The 23017-nt window shown below is 45.4% G+C and overlaps 1 protein-coding gene across 6 annotated transcripts in view; it reads left to right on the top strand.

Moving 5' to 3' along the window:
* EYA3 (EYA transcriptional coactivator and phosphatase 3) overlaps positions 1 to 23017 on the top strand; it is a 140975-nt gene that overhangs the window by 69795 nt on the left and 48163 nt on the right. For 4 of the 6 annotated variants that reach the window (XM_073317485.2, XM_073317489.2, XM_073317486.2 and 1 more), the window contains exons 5-6: positions 5976 to 6042; positions 12523 to 12665. In XM_073317485.2, the coding sequence (XP_073173586.2) occupies positions 5976 to 6042; positions 12523 to 12665 (210 nt within the window). Of the gene's footprint in view, positions 1 to 5975; positions 6043 to 11138; positions 11218 to 12522; positions 12666 to 23017 lie in introns of those variants that run through there. The other 2 variants (XM_073317490.2, XM_073317491.2) reach the window with 2 other exon arrangements.

Raw genomic sequence — 23017 nt, 5'->3', positions numbered from 1 at the left:
TTGTATACACTAAAAGACTCCAGGGCTACTCTTCGCTCGTTAGGCATCTATACTCCTGCCTCAAAATGAAAATCCCACCACCTGTTGTCTACCCAAAGGTACAGGTCTCTTCATTATCACCCACAGAGACCATATGAACTTCCATGAAAGCAACAAAAGGTCCAGAGGTCCAAATTATCCAGGCCCCCCCACAGGCTTCAATGTCTCAACCCCCATCCTCAAGCCAAGAGGTATTTTTGACACAAGCTTGAGAGCCGATAATCACTGAGAGACTCATGACCCTTCCGCTCCATTTGGGGGTCCTTTAGCACTCTTTTCCCATGCTTTGAGTGTGATAACAATGGACACGTGGGTGCTGAATGTCATCAGCTGTGGCTATACAATCGAGTTTGTAATGCTCAAAGACCCCCCCTTCGGGGACCACTCTTACAACAGTATTCTTACCCAAAAGGTGAACTCTTTATTACAACGAGAAGGAATAAAACACGTTTCTCTAGCATATCAAGGAACGGGTTCTATTCGACCTACTTCCTCATACCCAAGAAGAGGGGTGGCTGGAGACCAAACCTCAATCTCTGCCACCTCAATTGCTTCATCCACAAACTGAAGTTTCGCGTAGTGGCGTTGGCAACAATAATTCCATCCTTAGAAAAAGGCATCTGGTTCCCAGCTCTCCATTATGAAGGATGCTTCTTCCACATCAACAACCACCCTGCCCATAGACATTTTCTCAGATTTATGGTGCGCTCCAACCATTTCCAATACAGAGTACTGCCTTTTGGGATAGCTACTGTTCTGAGTCTTCACCAAAATATTTTCTGTAGTAGCAGTTCTCAGGCTTTATGGTCTCCTTGGTTTTCTATACCTCGACGACTGGCTCCTAGCCGCCAGGTCCTGCCAAGAAGCCCACTCATCTACCTTCATGTTACTCAGCCTCCTTGCTTCACTAGAAGTCAGCATCAACATCAAGAAGTCAATCCTTAACCCCACATAGTCATTGGACTTCATTGGAGCTAGCATAAACTCTATCATGGCACAGGAATACCTGCCTACAGACAGTGTTCAAGCAATGAATGTTGTCATAGCTCGCATCACGAACAACCTTTTTGTACCAGCCAAGATGTGCCTCTCTCTACGTGGCTATGGGTTTCATGTGCCTACGTGCCCCCTTTGTTAGACTTCACCTTGTCTGCCTGCAGATATGGCCTCAGTCTGTGTACTCACTGAACCTTCAGTCTATGAACCTCATGCTGACAGTCCCACCCAAGATACTATCATCCCTCCTATGGTGGACAGGCCCACATTGCATATGTATGGGAGTCCCCATTTTTTCCCTCTTCCCTGGACAGAACTATCATCACTGACATGTCACTATTAGGCTAGGGAGCACATATGGATGACCATACCACACAAGGGACATGGACACTTCAAGAATTCAGAATGCACATCAATGTCCTAGAACTTTTGAGCGGTAAGAAAAGCATGTGAATCCTTTCTTTCACTCATTTGCTGTCATCATGTTCTGATCATGTTGGACAACACCACCACAGTCTCTTTTTTTACCACAACAAACAAGGAGGAGTGAGATCCGCCTCTCTATGCACAAAAGTGGTCAAATTCTGGAACTGGTTCATCAGCAATCAGATCAGCCTATCCGCAGCCTATCTTCCGGGGATGCGGAATGTGCTCACAACGTCACTCAGCAGACATTTTGCGATCAATCACGAGTGGGAACTTCACAATGCAGTGCTATGTGACATCTTCGCGCAATGGGGGACCACAACCAAGGACCTATTTGCTTCTTAGACAAACATCACGTACTGCTCCAGGAGAGCCTTCGGTTACTGCTCTCAGGACGAGGCCCTCTTTTGGCCCTCTTCTCTTCTGGTCACACCAGCTAACCTATACCTTCCTTCCTGTACCGCTCCTACCTCAAGTGCTCCACAAAATCCATCAAGACAAGGCAACAGTCATTCTGATTGCCCCCTTCTGACCCAGACAGTTCTGCTTCCCCAATCTTCTGCTCATGTCGTCCCACCCACCGATCCCCATCTCGTACTTCCCAACCTTTTGACACAGTGCAATGGTGAGATCAAGCACCCCAATCCATGTCCACTCCACCTCAGTGCATGATACTTGGATGGGCATCAACTATAGAACAGGCATGTTCCTCAGTGGTACAAGACATTCTCTCTAAACAGCAGGAAAAATTCCAGTAGACAATATTACTGAGCTAAGTAGAGATGGTTTTCGTCTTGGGCACAACATAAAGGAGTTTTACCAGAAGCAACTGATATTTCCTAATCCTGGACCACATTCTGTCCTTGTACGCATTGGACCTTGCTCTTGGCACTTTGAGAGTCCACCTACCGGTGATCAGCACATTCCATCCTCCTGTGGAAGGTTACTCTATTTTTACACACCCACTAACTGATAGATTTTTGAAAGGCCTCCTCAGAACCTTCCTATCTCTCCAAACAATTGCATCTCAATGGGACCTGAATCTGGTACTCTCTGTATTAGTGAAGCCCCACTTTGAGACAATATCATCTTGCTCTATGTCCCTCCTCTCCATGAAGGTCGCCTTTCTTGTTGCTATCACTTCGGCGAGGATACAGGAACTCAGAGCTATAATGGCAGATGCGCCATTTACAGTCTTCCACAAAAGTAAGGTTTCCTTACGCCTATACCCGAAATTCTTATCTAAGGGTTCACATTAACCAGTCCATTCACTTACCTGTTTTCTTCCCGAAACTACATGCATCTGCAGAAGAACATCTTCTCCATTCCCTCAACGTTCAATGAGCTCTGGCCTTCTGCCTGCAGAGAATGAAACCAATCAGAAAGTCTATTTACTGAGGTAGCAGAGAGACTTGGGATAGGCCATCTCCACCCAGAGAATCTTTCAAATGGATTTCTAGCTGCATTATACTCTGCTACCAGCTGTCAAACCTCCCCCAATAGAGGTATGGGCTCACTCCAAGCTATGACCACAGCATTATTTCAGGTTGTGCCTCTCATAGATCTGTAAAGTAGCCACATGGGGTTCTGTCCACACCTTTGCAACACACTATACCTTTGTGCAGGACTCGGTGGCAGATGCATCCTTCGGCATGGTGGTTCTTTGCATGAGCCTTCCACCCTCATCCTTGCATCCTCCTCCAACTAAGGTACTGCTTGCCAATCGTCCACAGTGGAATACAATAGGAACCATCACTCAAAGAAGAGGAGGAGATTACTTCCCTTTAACTGCAGGTTCTTCGAGATGTGTGATCGCTATCTATATTCCACTACCCACCCTTCCCCTGTGTTTTGTATTTGTCTGATTCACAGTGGAGAAGGAACCGGAGACGCAGTCTGTCTGCCCTGCCCTTTATCTCCTTGGACGGCAGCACAAGGCGAGTCAGGACCAATGGACTCTACTTTCAAATTCTGACTCCAGTCGCATGGTGTGCATGCGTAACCCGCAGTGTAATACAGAAAGGGGCCACATTTCAAAGAATGCCCAATTACAGGAAAATAACCTCCTCTCCCCTTGTGCACTTTGACCTGCTGCTGTTCAGTAGAAGGGCAAAGCACATTAGGGAACATTTAGTTTAAAATTGCAGGGCCCACATGGCTAGTTAGTATGCGGCAAGCTAGTGCGCCGTAGATTTACATCCCATCTTGCCATGCACTAGCCCTTTGTATAGACAAGCCCTGAGACTTTCTTTGTCATCTCTACTCATAACCCACAACATGCAATGGTTAATACTAAGCAGCTTCTGTAAGGTTCAGACTGTATGTTTTCAGGATTCTAATATCATACTGGATTACATTGTATAATTAAACTACATCCCAAAACACTAAATTAAAAGAAAGTTATTTTGGTTGCAAAGTCAAAATGTCAATTGAAGGTTGCCTGTGCAACTGTAATTTAGCCCCCCAGTGCATACAATTCTTTAATTACATAATCACACCCTATTATTTCCATAGAACCTCAGCCTCATTCAATGCACAGGGCAGACAGCACTCAGGGAATGAGGCAGCTCTTATGCTCATCATTCAGTGTGTGGCCTTTGCCTTATTTATCGTGCCCCATCCAAGCCCTGCGCTGAATACAGAATTAGTAATATGCTCATTGGCTCTTCTGTGGCTCTCATTGATATAGTATGAAAGCCTCACAGACACTAATGAGTTTATATTCACAACTTTCCTGTGAGGTAGGAGAGTATTTATCATCCCAATTTCAAAACCGTGAAAACTGAGACAAAGAAAGAGCTTTATGGATGCAGGCTGAATCAGTGCGAGGGCCAGGATCTGAACTCAGATCCTCCTGACTGCCAACTCCTGTGCCTACAACTCCACATCTCACTGCCTTGCTGCCAGAGGTGGTGAGTGAGCTCCCACTGAGCTCCCATTGACTTGCCTCACTGTTCTGAGCACTCAGCACTTCTGTGTATCCAGCCCCTGGGTTGTCACATTGGGCAACCAGCAAGTGAGGGACATGCAGCCAGTGGCCAGTTGCCCACAGCACTGGTTGAGGAAGCATGGGAAGTGTGTGGGAGAGCCAGGCTAGAAGCCAGTTCTAAGTGGCATTTAAATGCCTTTACCCCAGGACCACCCTTTTTCTTCCAGCAGTTCCCTTCCTCATTCTCTGTGTGCCGTCCAACTTCTAGAGCAAACGAGGCAGAGAGCCCACAGACTAGAGTGACCTTATTTACTGCACAGCCCTGATTCATTCCCTGAACACCGACTGCCCTGTGCACTGAATGAGGCAGAGGTCTTGTGGAAAAAACAGTGTGTGACCATGTAATTATAGAGTGTATCATAAGGCACACGCACAACATTAAATATGACATTCGTGCACTTTTGAGTGCTTACCTTTGCAACCCGGATAACTTTTTAAATTTCCATTTGCGTTTTTAAACAGAAAAAAGTAAAAACATTGGCTTGAACAACTGTAATGAACTTCACATTATTAGTGTTTGAACTGCACCTCAGATGTACTACTTGAGCTACAGGGCTAAGTACATTAGCTGGAAGCAGAAGGCTGTTACTGTATATGAACAAGCCACTAGAGGAGGATGGATAACCACAGAAGCAATGACTTGACTAAGTAGCCCCCTTTTACAGACAGTATAGCCAAGGACAAGATATGGCAGGCTCTTCTGAACAGGCGCTGAGGCTAAGTGGACGTGTTTTCAGACTGGCCCTGTTATGCTGCCCATGGAAGATAGGTGAACTCTTGTCTCATGTGGTATCCCCAAGGGTGAAGTGGGCTGCCAGGGCCATGTGCAGGATCCAGAGCAGGTGGTAACGCTTGGTACTCTCTCCCTTGCTGCTACAGCTGTTCTGGCAGCAGCCAGGCTGTTTCTCTGCTCCATGAGTTCTTGTCCTGTCCCCAAGAGATGGGTTGGGGGGATCCTGCCTAATGTAGTGCCACCAGAAGGAGAAGATGGGCTGCTGGGCCCATGTATTTTGGGGGCAGAGGAGAGGGGTCCGGGGGCAGAGCCTGGCTCAACTTGACCTCGCAGTCTCTCTATCCCTTAGCCACCATAGCTGCTCTGGTAACAGCTGGGTTCCATGGGGTTTTCAGTGCAGCGCGTGCTGAAGTGAGGCATCGGTGCATGTGCAGAACTTTAGAATGTTCAGGGGATTTGTCACACTCCCAAAATCAAGGTGTACAGTGAAAGCCACAGATTCTGGTGTTATCATCTCTGAAGGGACAACTTGCTGCTTTGAATGTTGCACTTATTTACAGGGGCAGGAAGTTACATTTTTCACCCTGTTTAAACAGCACGTTTGTAAATATTTTTTAAGCCACATATCTAAAGCACTCCAAAAACTTACATTGTTTGTCAGATTAGAACACATTGTGAGATGTGCTAATGTTTCACTGTGATTCGTTACGTTTTGTTACTTTTTTGTAAATTGTGTAATTTAAAAAAAATCCTTTCTTTACAATTCTGTTGTATAAAATGTTTCTTTTTCAGTTCTGACATGCACTGATTACATCCCAAGGTCACCAAATGACTATACCTCACAGCTATATTCTGCAAAGTAAGTTGAACAATTGGTTCTAAATTTTATAACTGCATTTTTCTCTAAACTCTTAAAACTTTTGATTTAGTTCTGAAAGAATTCAAATATGAAATTGCAGAACTATTAACTGTGGTACATAACCTATCAGTTTAATCAGCTTCTGCACCAGATGACTGGAGGATGGCTAATGTGACACCAGTTTTTAAAAAAAGGCTCCAGAGGCGATCCCAGCAATTACAAGCTGGTACTGACTTCAGTACCAGGGAAATTGAAACTACAGTAAAAAATAGAATGATCAGACACATAGATGAACATGATTTATTGGGGAAGAGTCAACATGGTTTTGTAAAGGAAAATCATGTCTCACCAATCTATTAAAATTCTTTGAGGGGAGTCAACAAACATGTCAACAAGAGTGATTCAGTGGATATAGTATGCATGGACTTACAGAAAGCCTTTGACAAGGTCCCTCACCAAAGGCTCTTAAGCAAAGTAAGCAGTCATGGGATAAGAGGGAAGGTCCTCTCATGGATGAGTAACTGGTTAAAAGATAGGAAACAAAGGGTAGGAATAAATTATCAGTTTTCAGAATGCAGAGAGGTAAATAGCAGAGTCACCCAGGGATCTGTACTGGGACCAACATATTAATAAATGTTCTGGAAAAAGCGGTAAACAGCGAGTTGGCAAAGTTTTCAGATGATACTCAGGATAGTGAAGTCCAAAGCAAACTGTGAGGAGTTCCAAAAGGATCTCACGAAACTGAGTGACTGGGCAACAAAATGGCAGATAAAATGCAATGTCGATAATTGCAAAGTAATGCACATTGGAAAACAGTCCCAACTATACATACAAAACGAAGGGGTTTAAATTAGCTGTTACCACTCAAGAAAGAGATCTTGGAGTCATTGTGGACAGTTCTATGAAACATTTGCTCAATGTGCAGTAGCAATCAAAAAAGCTAACAGAATATTAGGAACCATTAGGAAAGAGATAGATAACAAGGCAGTAACTACAATAATGCCTTTATATAAATCCATGGTACGCCCACATCTTGAAGACTGTGTGCAGATGTGGTCGCCCCATCTCAAAAAAGATATATAGAAATTGGAAAAGGTTCAGAAAAGGGCAACAAAAATGGTAAGGGTATGGGACAGCTTCCATATGAGGAGAGATTAAAAAGATGGGGACTTTCAGCTTGGAGAAGAAATGACTAAGGGAGGATATGATAGAGGTCTATAAAATTGTGAGTGGTGTGGAGAAAGTGAATAAGGAAGTGTTATTTACTCCTCATAACACAAGAAACAGGTGTCACCCAATGAAATTAATAGGCAGAAGGTTTAAAACAAAGAAAGGGAAGTATTTCTTCACACAATGCACAGTCAAACTGTGGTACTCTCTACCAGGGAATGTTGTGAAGGCCAGAACTATAACTGGTTTCAAAAAGGAACTAGATACGTTCATGGAGTGTAGGTCCATCAATGGCAATTAATTAGCCAAGATGGTCAGGGATGCAATCCCATGTTCTGGGTGTCCTTAGTCTCTGATTGCAGAACCTGGGAGTGGACAACAAGGGTTGAATCACTCGATAATTGCCCTGTTCTGTTCATTCCCTCTGAAGTATCTGGCGTCGGCCACTGCTGAAAGACAGGATACTGGGCTAGACGGAACATTGGTCTGATCCACTATGTCCATTCTTATATTAACCTTCCCCTCCTACCATCTCAACCTGCATTTAGTAGAACATTTCACATTGCAGAATGGTATATTTAGAGACAACAAATTAGCATTGCTGCATATGTGACCCAGACCAGCACACGGTGAAGCCAATGGAAAGACTGCCATTGGTTTCAGTGGGGGTTGGATTGGGCCTTTAGTGATTACTAAGTGACATGATACCTTAGCAATGACTGAGAACATAATGTATTATAGACTCAAGCCCAAGGTAGTCAGTGAATAAACAAACTGGACATGAGTGAAAATGAAATCGTTTCCTTATGTATAAAATCCAGACACACTGGAGAGAGAGAAAAAGGAAAGGGCTAAAATTTCCAAATGAATCTAACTGATCTAGGAGCCCAAACCCCACTGACTTTCAGTGGGATTTAGGCTCCTGTGTCACTTAGGTCCTTTTGAAAATTGTACCCATGATCTAATTCACGTAGATGAGTGTGGAAGGGTTCCCTGTTGTCTCCAGTGCTTTGTTTTCTCTAGTCATAAATATTCCAAGTGAATGAGCTTCCCCCACTTCTCTTTGGAGTCTGTTTCACAGTCTAACAGTAACTGGATGTGTCCTCTCATATTCAGCTTTATTGTTCCTTCCCTTAATTTTATTCTATTGCTTCTAGTTCTGCTCCTTTTAGCACCCTGAATTATTCTTGACAGTTCCCTTGTCCCTGAGGAGTGAAATTGTCATGGTGTAGGGCTCTGGAGTAAGGGAGGTGAACATCAGGACTGGGGCTCTGAGTTTGACCGGGTGTTTGGGGAAACAGTGCTGTGTCTGGAACACTGCGTTGATATGTTCCTGGTAGTTTGTTATTTTTGGGATGGATGGGGGAAGAGGTTGATAGGGGGCAGCAGGGTCAACCCGGGGTCCTCATCCGCTATTTCCCATGCCATTCTCAGAAGGGACAGGGACGCACACCAGAAAGAGGGGGGGAAAGGAGAGAAAAGGGGAGGAGAAAAGGCCAACTACTCCTCCACAATTGGCTGCAAGTAGGGGAGGAGGGCGCCAAGGGGGATGGGTGGGGGGATCTCAGGGACACCAGTCAAGGCAGGGGAGGGGAAGGGGCGCAATTACCAACACATGTTGGAAATACCGGTGCCTCCTGCTGCACTGGGAAGGGGAAGGACTATAATATCATTGGGGGGTGCAGTGAACAAAGGAGCTCAACATAAAAGGGGAAGGGGCACAAGCCCGTAGGGGTGGGACCTGGGCACACTTAACGAGGGGACTGGACGATGGGGGAGGGGATGGGAGGGGAGGGCAATGGAGAAAGGAACGGGCTGGAAGCAGGCCAGGGCAGGAAAACTGCAGGGGCCAGGGCGGGGCAGGCAAACTCCCAGGGACTGGAGCGGGGCAGGCAAACAAGCAGAACCACTGCTGTGAGATCTGAGCGGGAGTGGGGGCAAATATGGGCAGCAAGGGGAAAGAGGGCAAACTGCTGTGGGAAGGCCGGTGGGCAAAGCAGAGGGTTGGGAGATGCACCAGCTGAAAGTAGCAGAGGAGGGGAGGGCAAGTCCAAAGGGAGGGGAAAGACATTTGTGCCCACGTGTACTTGCATAGCACTGGCCTTGCTTGGTGCTGCTGCAGTCCCAAATGGTGGAAAAAAGGGGCAAGGCAAGCGGCTGAGCGGAGGGGTGAGGAACAGGTCCAGGTGGTGGGTGAGGAACAGGTCCAGGTGGTAGGTGGGGGGGTGATAGAGGGGGCAGGAGTGGTGGTGGTGATTGAGGGGAGAAAGATGGACCGGGGGAGGGCTCTGCGCTGCTCCCCCTGCACCCACAGCAACAGTAACTACCACCACCACAAGAGCAAAGATGGAAAAAGTCGCTCAGTCCTGCAGTAAGCCCCCTCCACAGTGTCCTGCAGTGGTCCTGCGAGCTCTCCCAGCAGCAAAGGTCCTCCTCTTCTTCCCCAAGGCAGCAGCAGGCTTTCAGACAGCAGCAACCAGCAGACAGGCAGGAGGGACCCCACAGGTGGTAGCAAAACAGTGGCGAGGTCCTCACTCCCCCTCTGGGGAGCAGGCCAGCAGGGTCTCCCAAGGAGCAACAGTAGCCCAGGGAGAGCACCAGCTGGTGAGGTTGGGGGGGGCGGGAATCCGGCCCAGACGAAGCTGAAGCGGGTGCTCTGGGCCCAGTAGTAGCAGCTCCATGCCAGCAAGAGTGTCCTCCTATTGGTTTCTAGGAGGTGGGCAGGTGCAAGCCCGCCTATGGCTAAAGGGCTCTCCCCCAGCCTATGGCGAGGATCCACTGAGCCTGGGACTCAAATAATTACGGGAGACAACAGGAAAAAGTAAGGACAGTTGTGAGGGTCAAAAGTAGAACACCTGGCAGTTTATGTTGATGGGCAGGCAAACTGCTGCCTTCTGAACCATAATGAGCCTTTTCAGTCTTGAGCCTTCATTCCCAGGTGGCAGTGCATTGTAGTATCTAGCTTGAAGGTGGTGAGTGTACAGATCTCAATGCCAGGTCCTCCTCTATCTGATTTGCCACAGATGAAAAAAGATATCTTTACCAGCTGTGGTTACCTGGATATCTGGTAGCAGTGAGGTATCTAGGAAGGCCCCTGTGGGACTCAGAAGATCTGGGTTCAGTTCCTCACTCTGCCACAGATTTCCTGTGTGACCCTCGGCAAGTCACTCAATTTATCTTTGCCTCAGTTCTCCATCTGTGAAATGGGGATAATACTCCCTTTCTTCTACCTGGTGTATGTCTTGTTGGTTTAGCCCCTGTTCTGTAAACATGTACATGCTTGACTTTAGCCGTGTGAGAAATTTTGCTGAAATCTGTGGTTTCGCTTATGTAAAATTAACCATTTGCATGAGTTTGTAAGACTGGGTCTAAGATTGGAAGCTCTTCAAGGCAGCAACTGTTTTTTACTGTATACATGTACAGCACCTAGCACAATGGGCCCTGATCTCAGTCAGGGGCTCTGGGCACTATGCTGCATATCATCTCGATGATTTGAGAATAGATGCCCTTGATGGAAGATGTTATGGTGTTTGCTACTTCCTACAGATATTTCCCTCTTCCCATCAACATGCCTTCCATCTCACCAATATTTAGCGTCAACTGTCCCTCTTTATTTAGGCACTGATGACATCTAAGCACTTGCATACCTGGGAAAAGGAGCTGTCAGCATCAAATGTAAAGGAAATGGGAATAATCAGATGTTACATCTCCAGTGTTCTCTTCATACATTGTTTAACATTTTCTCAAAAGGGAGCTAGGTATTCCAATCCTAGTCACTGGGACTCGAGGTCCTTTTAGCCTCCTTTGAAAACCCCAGCCTAGATGTTTACCATTTACTTTACATATTTTGTTCCGTTTTATTAGCGGTTGAATGTAGTTTCCTGTTGGTCATTTCTAGGATCACTTGTCTTTCCTTTTTTGAGGATTGATACCGCCTTCTCTCCCCTGCCAGCCATCCTCTGGTACCTCCCCAGTACTCCATGACTTTTCATAAATAATGGTTTGGTAAGCTTACAAACTTAGGATGTGTGTCATCCGGACTGTAGAAAAATGGATCTCACAGAAATCCTAAATGTTCCCTTGCCTGCTTCTTATTAATATTAGGTCTTCATTACTTCCTAATTGTCCAAACATCTCCTTTATTTCTCTTGATGAAGTTAGATTTTAAAAAAACATTTATTAAGCCATTTAAGAGATGTTACTGCTATTTCACCCTCCTCATTTATGAATGGCTTTACTTTCATGTTAGTTTATTTTTCCTGGATACCTGCTCCTGTATTTTCCACTCCATGCATCTGATGAAGTGGGTTCTAGCCCACGAAAGCTTATGCCTAAATAAATTGGGTAGTCTCTAAGGTGCCACAAGGACTCCTTGTTGTTTTTATTATAAAACCCTTCTCATATTGTTAACCTTATTGGCTATTATTAGCTCATTCTGCTATTTTCTTTCCCTATCAGGTATTCTTTCCAGATTCTGTGCCTTTCACTGTGGTACTGGAATGCCTTTATTGATTGATTAGTCTTGTTCAGTTGCTCCCTGCTCTGTCACTTCAGTATAGTTTTTTAAACCTCAGCTCAGAGCTTCAAGCCACATTGTCATCTGCTTGTTCTTTATCTTGTTTTAAGACAAATCGCCATCATCACCTTGATTTTCGTCTTAGGATGCCCCAGCCTTCTTCTATACTTGTAGATTTTAGTATTTTCTCCCATTGCACAATAATTTCTAGATATCTTAATTCCCCATATTTGCCTTCATGCAGTCTCAGAGCCTCATGCTGCAGTTGTGTGTTAATGTGTTAAAGCACTTACAAATTGTAGTATGGACAAGTCCTAAGGCATTGCTTTGTTGCCAAACAGATGGGATGGCTTTAATTGGCTTGCAACGTTTTTTACTTTTTTAACAGTTAAACATTTGTAACTGTATATCCCTTTGATTAATTGATATTAATGATACTGGCTGGGATTTCTAAGGGAACTCTGTGCTCAAATCCTACTGAAACTGGTGGAGCTTGTCACTAACTCGTTTAGACTCTTCTGAAACTACTAAAACTGTGGGAAAGCACCCTGACTTCCCTGAAATGCTGGGTACCCACAGCTCTTTAAGACTTCATTTGGAGATGTGGGTGCTTGGCATCACGGAAAATGAGGCCTAAGAGCGTCTATCAGCTGGTATATTCTCCTCCTGAGTTCCTTAAAAAGCAAATATCTCTGTATTTATAATTAGCACATGTTTCTAAAGCACCCTTTCAGGATGTTCTTGTGCATGATGAGAGCTGCATAATATGAACATTTTAATTCTTTTTTTTATAGGCCATATGCACATATCCTTTCTGTACCTATATCCGAAACGATGACCCCTTATCCTGGTCAGACTCAGTATCAAGCTCTACAGCAGACTCAACCTTATGCCATCTACCCACAGACAACCCAGACCTATGGACTACCTCCTTTTGGTAAAACGTCAACAGAAAAGTTGTTTTAAAGGTTTTAAATTCTCTTCAAACAATGTATATAATTGTACTTCCCATGCCCATTGCTTTTCCAGCAAACTTCCCAGGCATTTTAGAGGGAAGAACTTACAGAAGACCACAGGCTTGGCTTTCAATAATAGAACAGTTGGAAATGAGGGAATAATGTGTTTAGTTGACAGCTGTTCAGGTTTAAAGTGCATTGTCTCTGTGGTGGGAATGTCGTGTTAAATAGATCTTGTAAAAAATCTGATGTACTCTCAGTTAATTCTGGTGGACTGGCAAGCTGACTGCAGGGATGTTTGATGCTTGGGGATTACAGTTTTCCCAAATTATTACTTGACTGCTTCAGTGCTGATTTATGTAGCAGGTGAAATGGGACAAAGCACCTCTCCAGTGTTGCCCAGTGTAACATCTCTGCACTAGGTATCCTCTTTCTTTCCTTTTTGCTGGTACATTAGTACTGGCCTATTGGCTTGTATTAAAAGACCTGTTGCCTCACCTCACATTTCACTGCATGTAGATTGCCTGTTACACTGTCTTTGAGATTACTTAGCTAATAATAGTATTTAGCTCCGTAGTTCCTGTTATGTATTAAGCCACTGAAACAGATGGTTACATTACAGTAACATTTAAGTTCTGCATTAGCCATTTCAGGGTGTCATGAGTGATTGTACCACTGAATTTTCCTTTGGATTTTCTCATTTTCTAATATTGTGAACCCCCAAATTAAAAAAATTATGAGTCAGACGCCAAGAAATCGTAAGATTGCCGCAAAAGTAATGAGAGAAACAGAAATCAATCCTGTCTTTTGGACTGTGTTCCAATTTCTGAACTCCCCCTGCCTCCTCTCTAGTGTGTGGGTGGCAGTTTGCTTCCGTAACTTACATGAAAACAGTATGGCTTTATCACCCGTTAGCAGCTGGACCACATAATACTCTGCAGCTGCGTCCATTTGAAGAGATCTAGTTCTTCATCTTAAGTGGTAGTGGCTCATGATTTTATATCCACAGTCCAGGGATCAGTCCCCACAGATGACCCCAAGAGACGCTATGCTGTTTAACCAATTCTGGTGCCCAGCATCTCACTCTTGTCTTACAATACTTGTGTAACCCACTGAAATGTGTGTATGTCACGTCTCCTTGTATGGGCTAGTCGACAGAGAGTAACATGCTCTTCCTTTCACCAGAGCTCCTACAGTAGGGGTCAAAATTGCGCCTCTCACTGTAAACCTGAGAGAGTTGGCAACACTGTCCAATTTGCCATATTGCTTCTGAAAATTTCACAAAGTGGAAGAGATTTGGCTCAATTTTATTAGAGACCTGGGTTCTATCCCCAGCTCTGGCTGCTGAAATGGTGCAAGCTTTGTTATCTCATTTGTGAAATCGGAGAACGATGGTGTTTCTTGGGGTCAAAATAGGCATGTTTAAAAAAAAAAAAAGATAGTGGGAATGATTCCTCTTCTAATTACTTATATATTGAGGGTCTGACTCCTCCGTACCATCTTCTTTTCTGCACTAGTGTTCAGATATTTGCCCTTTGATAGAATCATAGAATAGTAGTACTAGAAGGGACCTCGAGAGGTCATCCAGTCCAGCCCCTTGCGCTCAGGCAGGACTAAGTATTATCTAGTTCATCCCTGACAAGTGTGTGTCTAACCTGTTCTTAAAAACCTGCAGTGACAGATTCATGACACTAGCTGGATGAAAGCTATAGAACTAGGAGTCTTCGGTGATGTATGTGTGTGGGGGTGTCTGTTAGAAATTCTGGCTCTTTGGAGGCGGGGAATTGGGTGACTTTGAGGACTTTGTGCTTCAGCACTTTCAGCCAAGTCTGTGTCAGTAATGACCAAGATTTATTACCATTTTGGGTATGTTCATGGAAAGAGGTCAACTGAATTGGTGGTGTCAGCAGAGTCCCTAGTGGGTACCTACATTGCATTTGGCCCCCGGTGTCCATCTTGTTAGATCCTGAGATCTGTGTGGATGGTGGAGACTGCATTCCCATTTCACCCAAAGGGGTGATTCCTTTCATGTGAAGCGGGGGGTCAGCACAGAGAAACTTACAGTGCTGCAGCTCTCTTGATATCTAGGTCTTCACTCACATGTACTGTTCGTGAACACTCTGTTCGCTGTAGGAATACATAGAACAATCACGCTGTACTGAGCAAAATGAAACAAGAATGTCAATCTCTATAGTCTTGAGTTCATGTGTGTCTGCCTCGCTGTGTATCTGGTCTGTGATTTCAGGATGTTGTTTGAGTCACATATAGTTTTGTGTTAATCTGAGCATTTGTTTAGAGGTTCATTCAGTTGCTACCATAGATGACCTGTGAACTGATAGTTCATTTACTGGAAACATGAAGAATATGCATTGCTCTGTGTGTTCTCTTGTCTTCCTACATGTGTTTCATTGATTATCCTAACAGTGTGTGGATTTGGTTGGGTTTTTTTTGTTTGTTTTTGTGAAAGTGTTTAGGCCAAGATTTTAAACAATGGCACTTAGACACTCAATCTAAGTCCATATTTAGGCATCTAAAGAATTGGTCTGATTTCCCAAAGCACTAAGAGCCCTGCAGCTCCCATTGCCATTAATGCTTCTGGAGAATTCTGCGCTACTGGGCATGTGCAGAATTCATGTCTGGCCACAGAATTTTTTTCCACAGAAAATACATTCTGCCTGAGAAGTGCTGCAGTTCTGACTTTCATCCACCAGAGGCTGCTATGGTGTCAGAACCGCCAGCAGCATGCATGCAGCCAGTTACGGGCTGTTCTGGCACCAGAGCAGCCTCGGGTGGGCAAAAGACAGAACTGCAGCTCTTCTGGGGCAGAATGTATTTTCTGTGCGGGGAAAAAAATTGTGCACAGTGGCACAGAATTCCCCCAGGAGTAGAAGTTCATCCCAGCACCCTGCCCGTGGAGCCAGGTTAGAACAGACAAAGTGGGGCGCACAGGGTTGCGGGGTGTGTGTGTGTGTGTGTGTGTCTCCACAGCCTGGGGTTCAGAATGGCTAGTGAGCTGGATAGACTGGGGTATGGGCTCAGGAGCTAGTGGGATGACAGCATTGAGCCAGAGACTGCATGAGAGTGGGGGTGCAAGGCCACAAGGGGATGGGAGAGGAGGGCTGCAGAGCCACATGGGGATGTGGGGATAGGGGCAGATGTGCCTGACTGAATGGGAGAGGCTTGGGGTCAACCAGGGTCTGCATGGAGGAGGCTCCCCAACTCCCTAGCAATCCCTCCCTTCCTCCCCGAAAAAATTTGTTCCATACCTCTCCCACCCACACCCAATAACCCACCAGGTTCACTCCAGGCTCCTTTCCTCTCCCTCAGTTTCTCTGTTAACACTAACTCCCTCAAACGTTTGCATTGCTTCTTATGGGTGGAGGAAATAAGTTTCTGTTTTGCAGTTTGAATGAATTATTCAAAGTTCTATATTAATGTGCCTAGTAAGGAATGTATTTGTAAAAAAAAAACAATACCCGAATCTTTTTTTTGTCTGTATTGTTACAGACATGTTTGCTGACAGGTATTTTGAAATAAATTATCAAAATAATTGAAACTGGCTTAATTATATTGTTATTTTGACAAAATATGCAGAATTTTAAAATATAATGCAGAGAATTTTTAATTTTTTGGTGCAGAATTCCCCCAGGAGTAGCCTTTAGTAGGAGCTTTGTATTCTCAGCACCATTTAAAACCTGACCAGTTGTCTGAGTATGGATTTAGGAGCCTAATGGTAGGTTCCTATTTTTTAAAATTTTGTCCTTAACCAAATGTGAGGTCGGCACTGAAAGATGTATTGTCTTAACAAATTTAGTAATAGCCCCAGGATGATCTCACTCTGTGGGGATGGCACATGCTGAGTCTGGTCAACAGGTAGGAGCTAGGGGACTGAGCATACTCCATGTGGATGGATGGAGGATAACTCTGGTAGACTCTAACAGAACTCTACTAAGCATGTGTAAACTTGGCTAAATTTGAGCAGATTTTCAGACAGATGGGAAAAAATACATTTCTGACCCAAATGCGTGATGGCACTAGAGCTTCTCAGTAAAGTGGTTATTACATTTTTTTAAGGAGAGCATTGTAGGAGGAGGGGAAACAATAACAGAAAATGTGGAAATGGCAGAGGTGCTTAATGACTTCTTTGTTTTGGTTTTCACCAAAAAGGTTGATGCTGGTTGAACGTCTAACATACTGAGTGCCAGTGAAAATGAGGTAAGATCAGAGGCTAAAATAGGGAAAGAACAAGTTAAAAATTACTTAGACAAGTTAGATGTCTTCAAGTCACCAGTGTCTGATGAAATGCATCCTAGAATACTCAAGGAGCTGACTGAGGAGATATCTCAACCATTAGCGATTATCTTTGAAAAGTCATGGAAGACGGGAGAGATTCTAGAAGACCGGAAAAGGGCAAATATAGTGCCAATCTATGAAAAGGGAAATAAGGACAAAACAGGGAATTACAGACCAGTCAGCTTAACTTCTGTACCCAGAAAGATAATGGAGCAAATAATTAAGCAATGAATTTTCAAACATCTAGACGATAATAAGGTGATAAGTAACAGCATGGATTTGTCAAGAACAAATTGTGTCAAACCAGCCTGATCGCTTTCTTTGACAGGGTAACAAGCCTTGTGGATGGGGGGGAAGTAGTAGATGTGGTATATCTTGACTTTAGTAAAGCTTTTTGATATTGTCTCGCATAACCTCATAAACAAACTAGGGAAATGCCACCTAGATGGAGCTACTAAGAGGTGAGTGCATAACTGATGGGAATACCATTCCCAGAGAGTAGTTATCAGTGGTTCAGAGTCATGCTGGAAGGGCATAATGAGTGGGGTCCAACAGGGATCAGTTCGGGGTCCAGTTCTGCTCAATATCTTCATCGGTGATTTAGATAATGGCATAGAGAGTATACTGATAAAGTTTGTGGACAATACCAAGCTGGGAGGGGTTGCAAGTGCTTTGGGGGATAGGATTATAATTCAAAATGATCTGGACAAACTGGAGAAATGGTCTGAAGTAAATAGGATGAAATTCAACAAGGACAAATGCAAAGTACTCCACTTAGGAAGGAACAATCAGTTGCACACACACAAAATGGGAAATGACTGCCTAGGAAGGGTATCATAGTGGACCACAAGGTAAATATGAGTCAACAGTGTAACACTGTTGCAAAAAAAGCAAACATCATTCTGGGCTGTATTAGCAGGAGTGTTGTAAGCAAGACGTGAGAAGTAATTCTTCCACTCTACTCTGCGCTGATTAGGCCTCACCTGGAGTATTGTGTCCAGTTCTGGGCACCACATTTCAGGAAAGATGTGGACAAATTGGAGAAAGTCCAGAGAAGAGCAACAAAAATGATTAGAGGTCTAGAAAACATGACCTATGAGGGAAGATTGAAAAAATTGGGTTTGTTTAGTCTGGAAAAGAGAAGTCTGAGAGGGGACATGATAACAGTTTCAAGTATATAAAAGGTTGTTACAAGGAGGAGGGAGAAAAATTGTTCTCCTTAACCCCAAAGGACAGGACAAGAAGCAATGGACTTAAATTGGAGCAAGGGCAGTTTAGTTTGGACATTAGGAAAAACTTCCTAAATGTCAGGGTGGTTAAGCACTGGAATCAATTGCCTAGGGAGGTTGTGGAATCTCCATCATTGGAGATTTTTAAGAGCAGGTTTAGACAAATACCTGTCAGGAATGGTCTAGATAATATTTAGTCCTGCCGTGAGTGCAGGAGACTGGACGAGATGACATCTCGAGATCCCTTCCAGTCCTGTGAGTCTATGTACTTCCCCATAATGGACAGCTAAACCACTTTTGCTGAAACTTTCATAAATAAATAAATTCCATCTGAGGTAGATACCCAACATGGAAAATTTCAGCCCAAGAGGTTTAAGTGAAAGCTGGTTTCCATATTGGAAGAGAAGGTTCAAGATCTGGAGAAACAAGTATCGACCCTGCATTGCATAAGAGAAACTGAAGATTTCCTGGCCAGACATCAGGATTTGCTTCTACTGGCACAACATTCTGAAGATTCAGAGCATGCTGCGCAGCGGGGACAGAAGGACGGTGAAGAAATTTGGCAGCACGTGACCTCCAGAAGAAGAAAGGAGAACGTCCATGTACGAGCAATGCAGATTCAGGTAAGCAACCGTTTTTATGTTCTCTCCACAGGTACGAATGCAGAGAGTGGACTAGATGATACATCTGAGGGAAGGGAGCAGAAGGAGACTCCGCCGATTGGAAAGCATGAGATGCACTGTCGTAGGGAAGGGAGTTCCACGACCACTGCTCCCAAGAGAAGGAGGAGGGTGATGGTGGTTGGGGACTCCATCCTCAGGGGGACTGAGCCATCTGTCTGCCGCCCCGACTGGGAAAACCGAGAAGTCTGCTGCTTGCCAGGAGCTAGAATTCACGATGTGACGGAGAGACTGCCGAGACTCATCAAGCCCTCGGATCGCTACCCCTTCCTACTTCTCCACGTGGGCACCAATGATACTGCCAAGAATGACCTTGTGTGGATCACTGTAGACTACGTGGCTCTGGGAAGAAGGATAAAGGAGTTTGAGGCGCAAGTGGTCTTCTCGTCCATCCTCCCCGTGGAAGGAAAAGGCCTGGGTAGAGACCGTTGAATCGTGGAAGTCAATGAATGGCTACGCAGGTGGTGTCAGAGAGAAGGCTTTGGATTCGTTGACCATGGGATGGTGTTCCAAGAAGGAGGAGTGCTAGGCAGAGATGGGCTCCACCTAACGAAGAGAGGGAATAGCATCTTCGCATGCAGACTGGCTAACCTAGTGAGGAGGGCTTTAAACTAGGTTCACCGGGGGAAGGAGACCAAAGCCCTCAGGTAAGTGGGGAAGTGGGATACCGGGAGGAAGCACGAGCAGGAGCGCGCAAGAGGGGAGGGCTCCTGCCTCATCCTGAGAAAGCAGGACAATCAGTGAGTTATCTTGAATGTCTAGACACAAATGCAAGAAGCCTGGGAAACAAGCAGGGAGAACTGGAAGTCCTGGTACAGTGAAGGAATTATGATGTGATTGGAATATCAGAGACTTGGTGGGATAACTCACATGACTGGAGTACTGTCATGGATGGATATAAACTGTTCAGGAAGGACAGGCAGGGCAGAAAAGGTGGGGGAGTTGCACTGTATATAAGGGAGCAGTATGACTGCTCAGAGCTCTGGTGTGAAACTGCAGAAAAACCTGAGAGTCTCTGGATTAAGCTTAGAAGTGTGAGCAACAAGGGTGATGTCGTGGTGGGAGTCTGCTATAGACCACCGGACCAGGGGGATGAGGTGGACGAGGCTTTCTTCCGGCAACTCACGGAAGTTACTAGATCGCAGGCCCTGGTTCTCATGGGAGACTTCAATCACCCTGATATCTGCTGGGAGAGCAATACAGCGGTGCATAGACAATCCAGGAAGTTTTTGGAAAGTGTAGGGGACAATTTCCTGGTGCAAATGATGGAGGAACCAACTAGGGGCAGAGCTCTTCTTGACCTGCTGCTCACAAAGCGGGAAGAATTAGTAGGGGAAACTAAAGTGGATGGGAACCTGGGAGGCAGTGACCATGAGATGGTCGAGTTCAGGATCCTGAGACAAGGAAGAAAGGAGAGCAGCAGAATACGGACCCTGGACTTCAGAAAAGCAGACTTTGACTCCCTCAGGGATCTGATGGGCAGGATCCCCTGGGAGAATAACATGAGGGGAAAAGGAGTCCAGGACAGCTGGCTGTATTTTAAAGAATCCTTATTGAGATTACAAGGACAAACCATCCCGATGTGTAGGTAGAATAGTAAATATGGCAGGCGACCTGCTTAGCTTAACAGTGAAATCCTTGCTCATCTTAAATACAAAAAAAGAATCTTACAAGAAGTGGAAGCTTGGACAAATGTCCAGGGAGCAGTATAAAGATATTGCTCAGTCATGCAGGAGTGAAATCAGGAAGGCCAAATCACACTTGGAGTTGCAGCTAGCAAGAGATGTTAATAATAACAGGAAGGGTTTCTTCAGCTATGTTAGCAACAAGAAGAAAGTCAAGGAAAGTGTGGGCCCCTTACTGAATGAGGGAGGCAACCTAGTGACAGAGGATGTGGAAAAAGCTAATGTACTCAATGCTTTTTTTGCCTCTGTCTTCACGAACATGGTCAGCTCCCAGACTACTGCACTGGGCAGCACAGCTTGGGGAGGAGGTGACCAGCCCTCTGTGGAGAAAGAAGTGGTTCAGGACTATTTAGAAAAGCTGGATGAGCACAAGTCCATGGGGTCGGATGCGTTGCATCCGAGAGTGCTAAAGCAGTTGGCGGATGTGATTGCAGAGCTATTGGCCATTATCTTTGAAAACTCATGGCAATCGGGGGAAGTCCCAGATGACTGGAAAAAGGCAAATGTAGTGCCCATCTTTAAAAAAGGGAAGGAGGGGGATCCGGGGAATTACTGGCCAGTCAGCCTCACCTCAGTCCCTGGAAAAATCATGGAGCAGGTCCTCAAGGAATCAATTCTGAAGCACTTAGAGGAGAGGAACGTGATCAGGAACAGTCAGCATGGATTCACCAAGGGCAAGTCATGCCTGACTAAACTAATTGCCTTCTATGATGAGATAACTGGCTCTGTGGATGAGGGGAAAGCGGTGGACATGTTATTCCTTGACTTTAGCAAAGCTTTTGGTGTGGTCTCCCACAGTATTCTTGTCAGCAAGTTAAAGAAGTATGGGCTGGATGAATGGACTATAAGGTGGATAGAAAACTGGCTAGATTGTCGGGCTCGACGGGTAGTGATCAATGGCTTAATGTCTAGTTGGCAGCCGGTATCAAGCGGAGTGCCCCAAGGGTCGGTCCTGGTGCCGGTTTTCTTCAATATCTTCATTAATGATCTGGAGGATGGTGTGGATTGCACCCTCAGCAAGTTTGCAGATGACACTAAACTGGGAGGAGAGATAGATACGCTGGAGGGTAGGGATAGGATCCAGAGGGACCTAGACAAATTGGAGGATTGAGCCAAAAGAAATCTGATGAGGTTCAACAAGGACAAGTGCAGAGTCCTGCACTTAGGACGGAAGAATCCCATGCACCACTACAGACTAGGGACCGAATGGCTAGGCAGCAGTTCTGCGGAAAAGGACCTAGGGGTTACAGTGGACGAGAAGCTGGATATGAGTCAACAGTATGCCCTTGTTGCCAAGAAGGCCAATGGCATTTTGGGCTGTATAAGTAGGGGCATTGCCAGCAGATCGAGGGACGTGATCGTTCCCTTCTATTCGACATTGGTGAGGCCTCATCTGGAGTATGTTGTCCAGTTTTGGGCCCCACACTACAAGAAGGATGTGAAAAAATTGGAAAGCGTCCAGGGGAGGGCAACAAAAATGATTAGGGGACTGTAACACATGACTTTTGAAGAGAGGCTGAGGGAACTGGGATTGTTTAGTCTGCGGAAGAGAAGAGTGAAGGGGGATTTGATAGCTGCTTTCAACTACCTGAAAGGGGCGCGGGGGGTTCTTGGGGTAGTTGGCCTTTACATGCCCCGGCTCGTTACATTTAAAACATCGTCCAGCTGACGGGTCACTGGGGCGAGGTGGGTTGCTGGAGAACGGTGTGGTGGGACGATAAGGTGGCTGGAGGGTTCCTTGGGGGGTAGGTGGAGCCTTGGGCAGCCCCCGGTAATAGGGTGTGGTCTGAGGTTGTCTCTTCTGGTATCTGCTCCAACTGCGACCAGTTCTTTTCTTCTCTGCCACCTCCACCCATTTGGCTCCAATCTCCCCCGCCTCGATTACAGTTTTGGGTTTCCCATCTAGGATGTATCTTTCTATTTCCTCAGGAACACCCTCTAAGAACTGTTCCACTTGCATTAGGAAGGGCAAATCTACTGGAGATTCAACACTTGCTCCTGATATCCAGGCATCCCAATGTTTCACAGTGTGGTAGGCATGTCGGGTAAATGAGATGTCTGGTTTCCACCTTAGGGCTCTGAATCGCTGATGGGAATGCTCGGGTGTTAGCCCTATTCTGATTCTCGCCTTGGTTTTAAACAGTTCTTACTGGTTCATTTGTGCCTTAGGCATTTCAGCCGCCACCTCAGCTAAGGGTCCACTGAGCTGCGGCCTCCGCTCTACCATGTATTGGTCTGTAGAGATGCTGTACCCAAGGCAGGCCCTTTCGAAGTTTTCTAAGAAGGCCTCGGTATCATCGCCTGCCTTGTAGGTGGGGAACTTTCTGGGATGGGAAGTGGTACCTGGAGAAGGATTGCTAGGGTTTGTTGGTATATTCTGCTGAGCCCTTGCCTTCTCCATCTCCAGTTCATGCTTCCTCTCTTTTTCCTTCTCTTCCTCCACATG

The sequence above is a fragment of the Lepidochelys kempii genome, chromosome 19 (genome assembly GCF_965140285.1).
Source record: "Lepidochelys kempii isolate rLepKem1 chromosome 19, rLepKem1.hap1, whole genome shotgun sequence".
Classification (NCBI taxonomy): domain Eukaryota; kingdom Metazoa; phylum Chordata; order Testudines; family Cheloniidae; genus Lepidochelys; species Lepidochelys kempii.
Note: the sequence above shows the minus strand (reverse complement) of the source record. Positions and strands in the feature narration are given on the sequence as shown.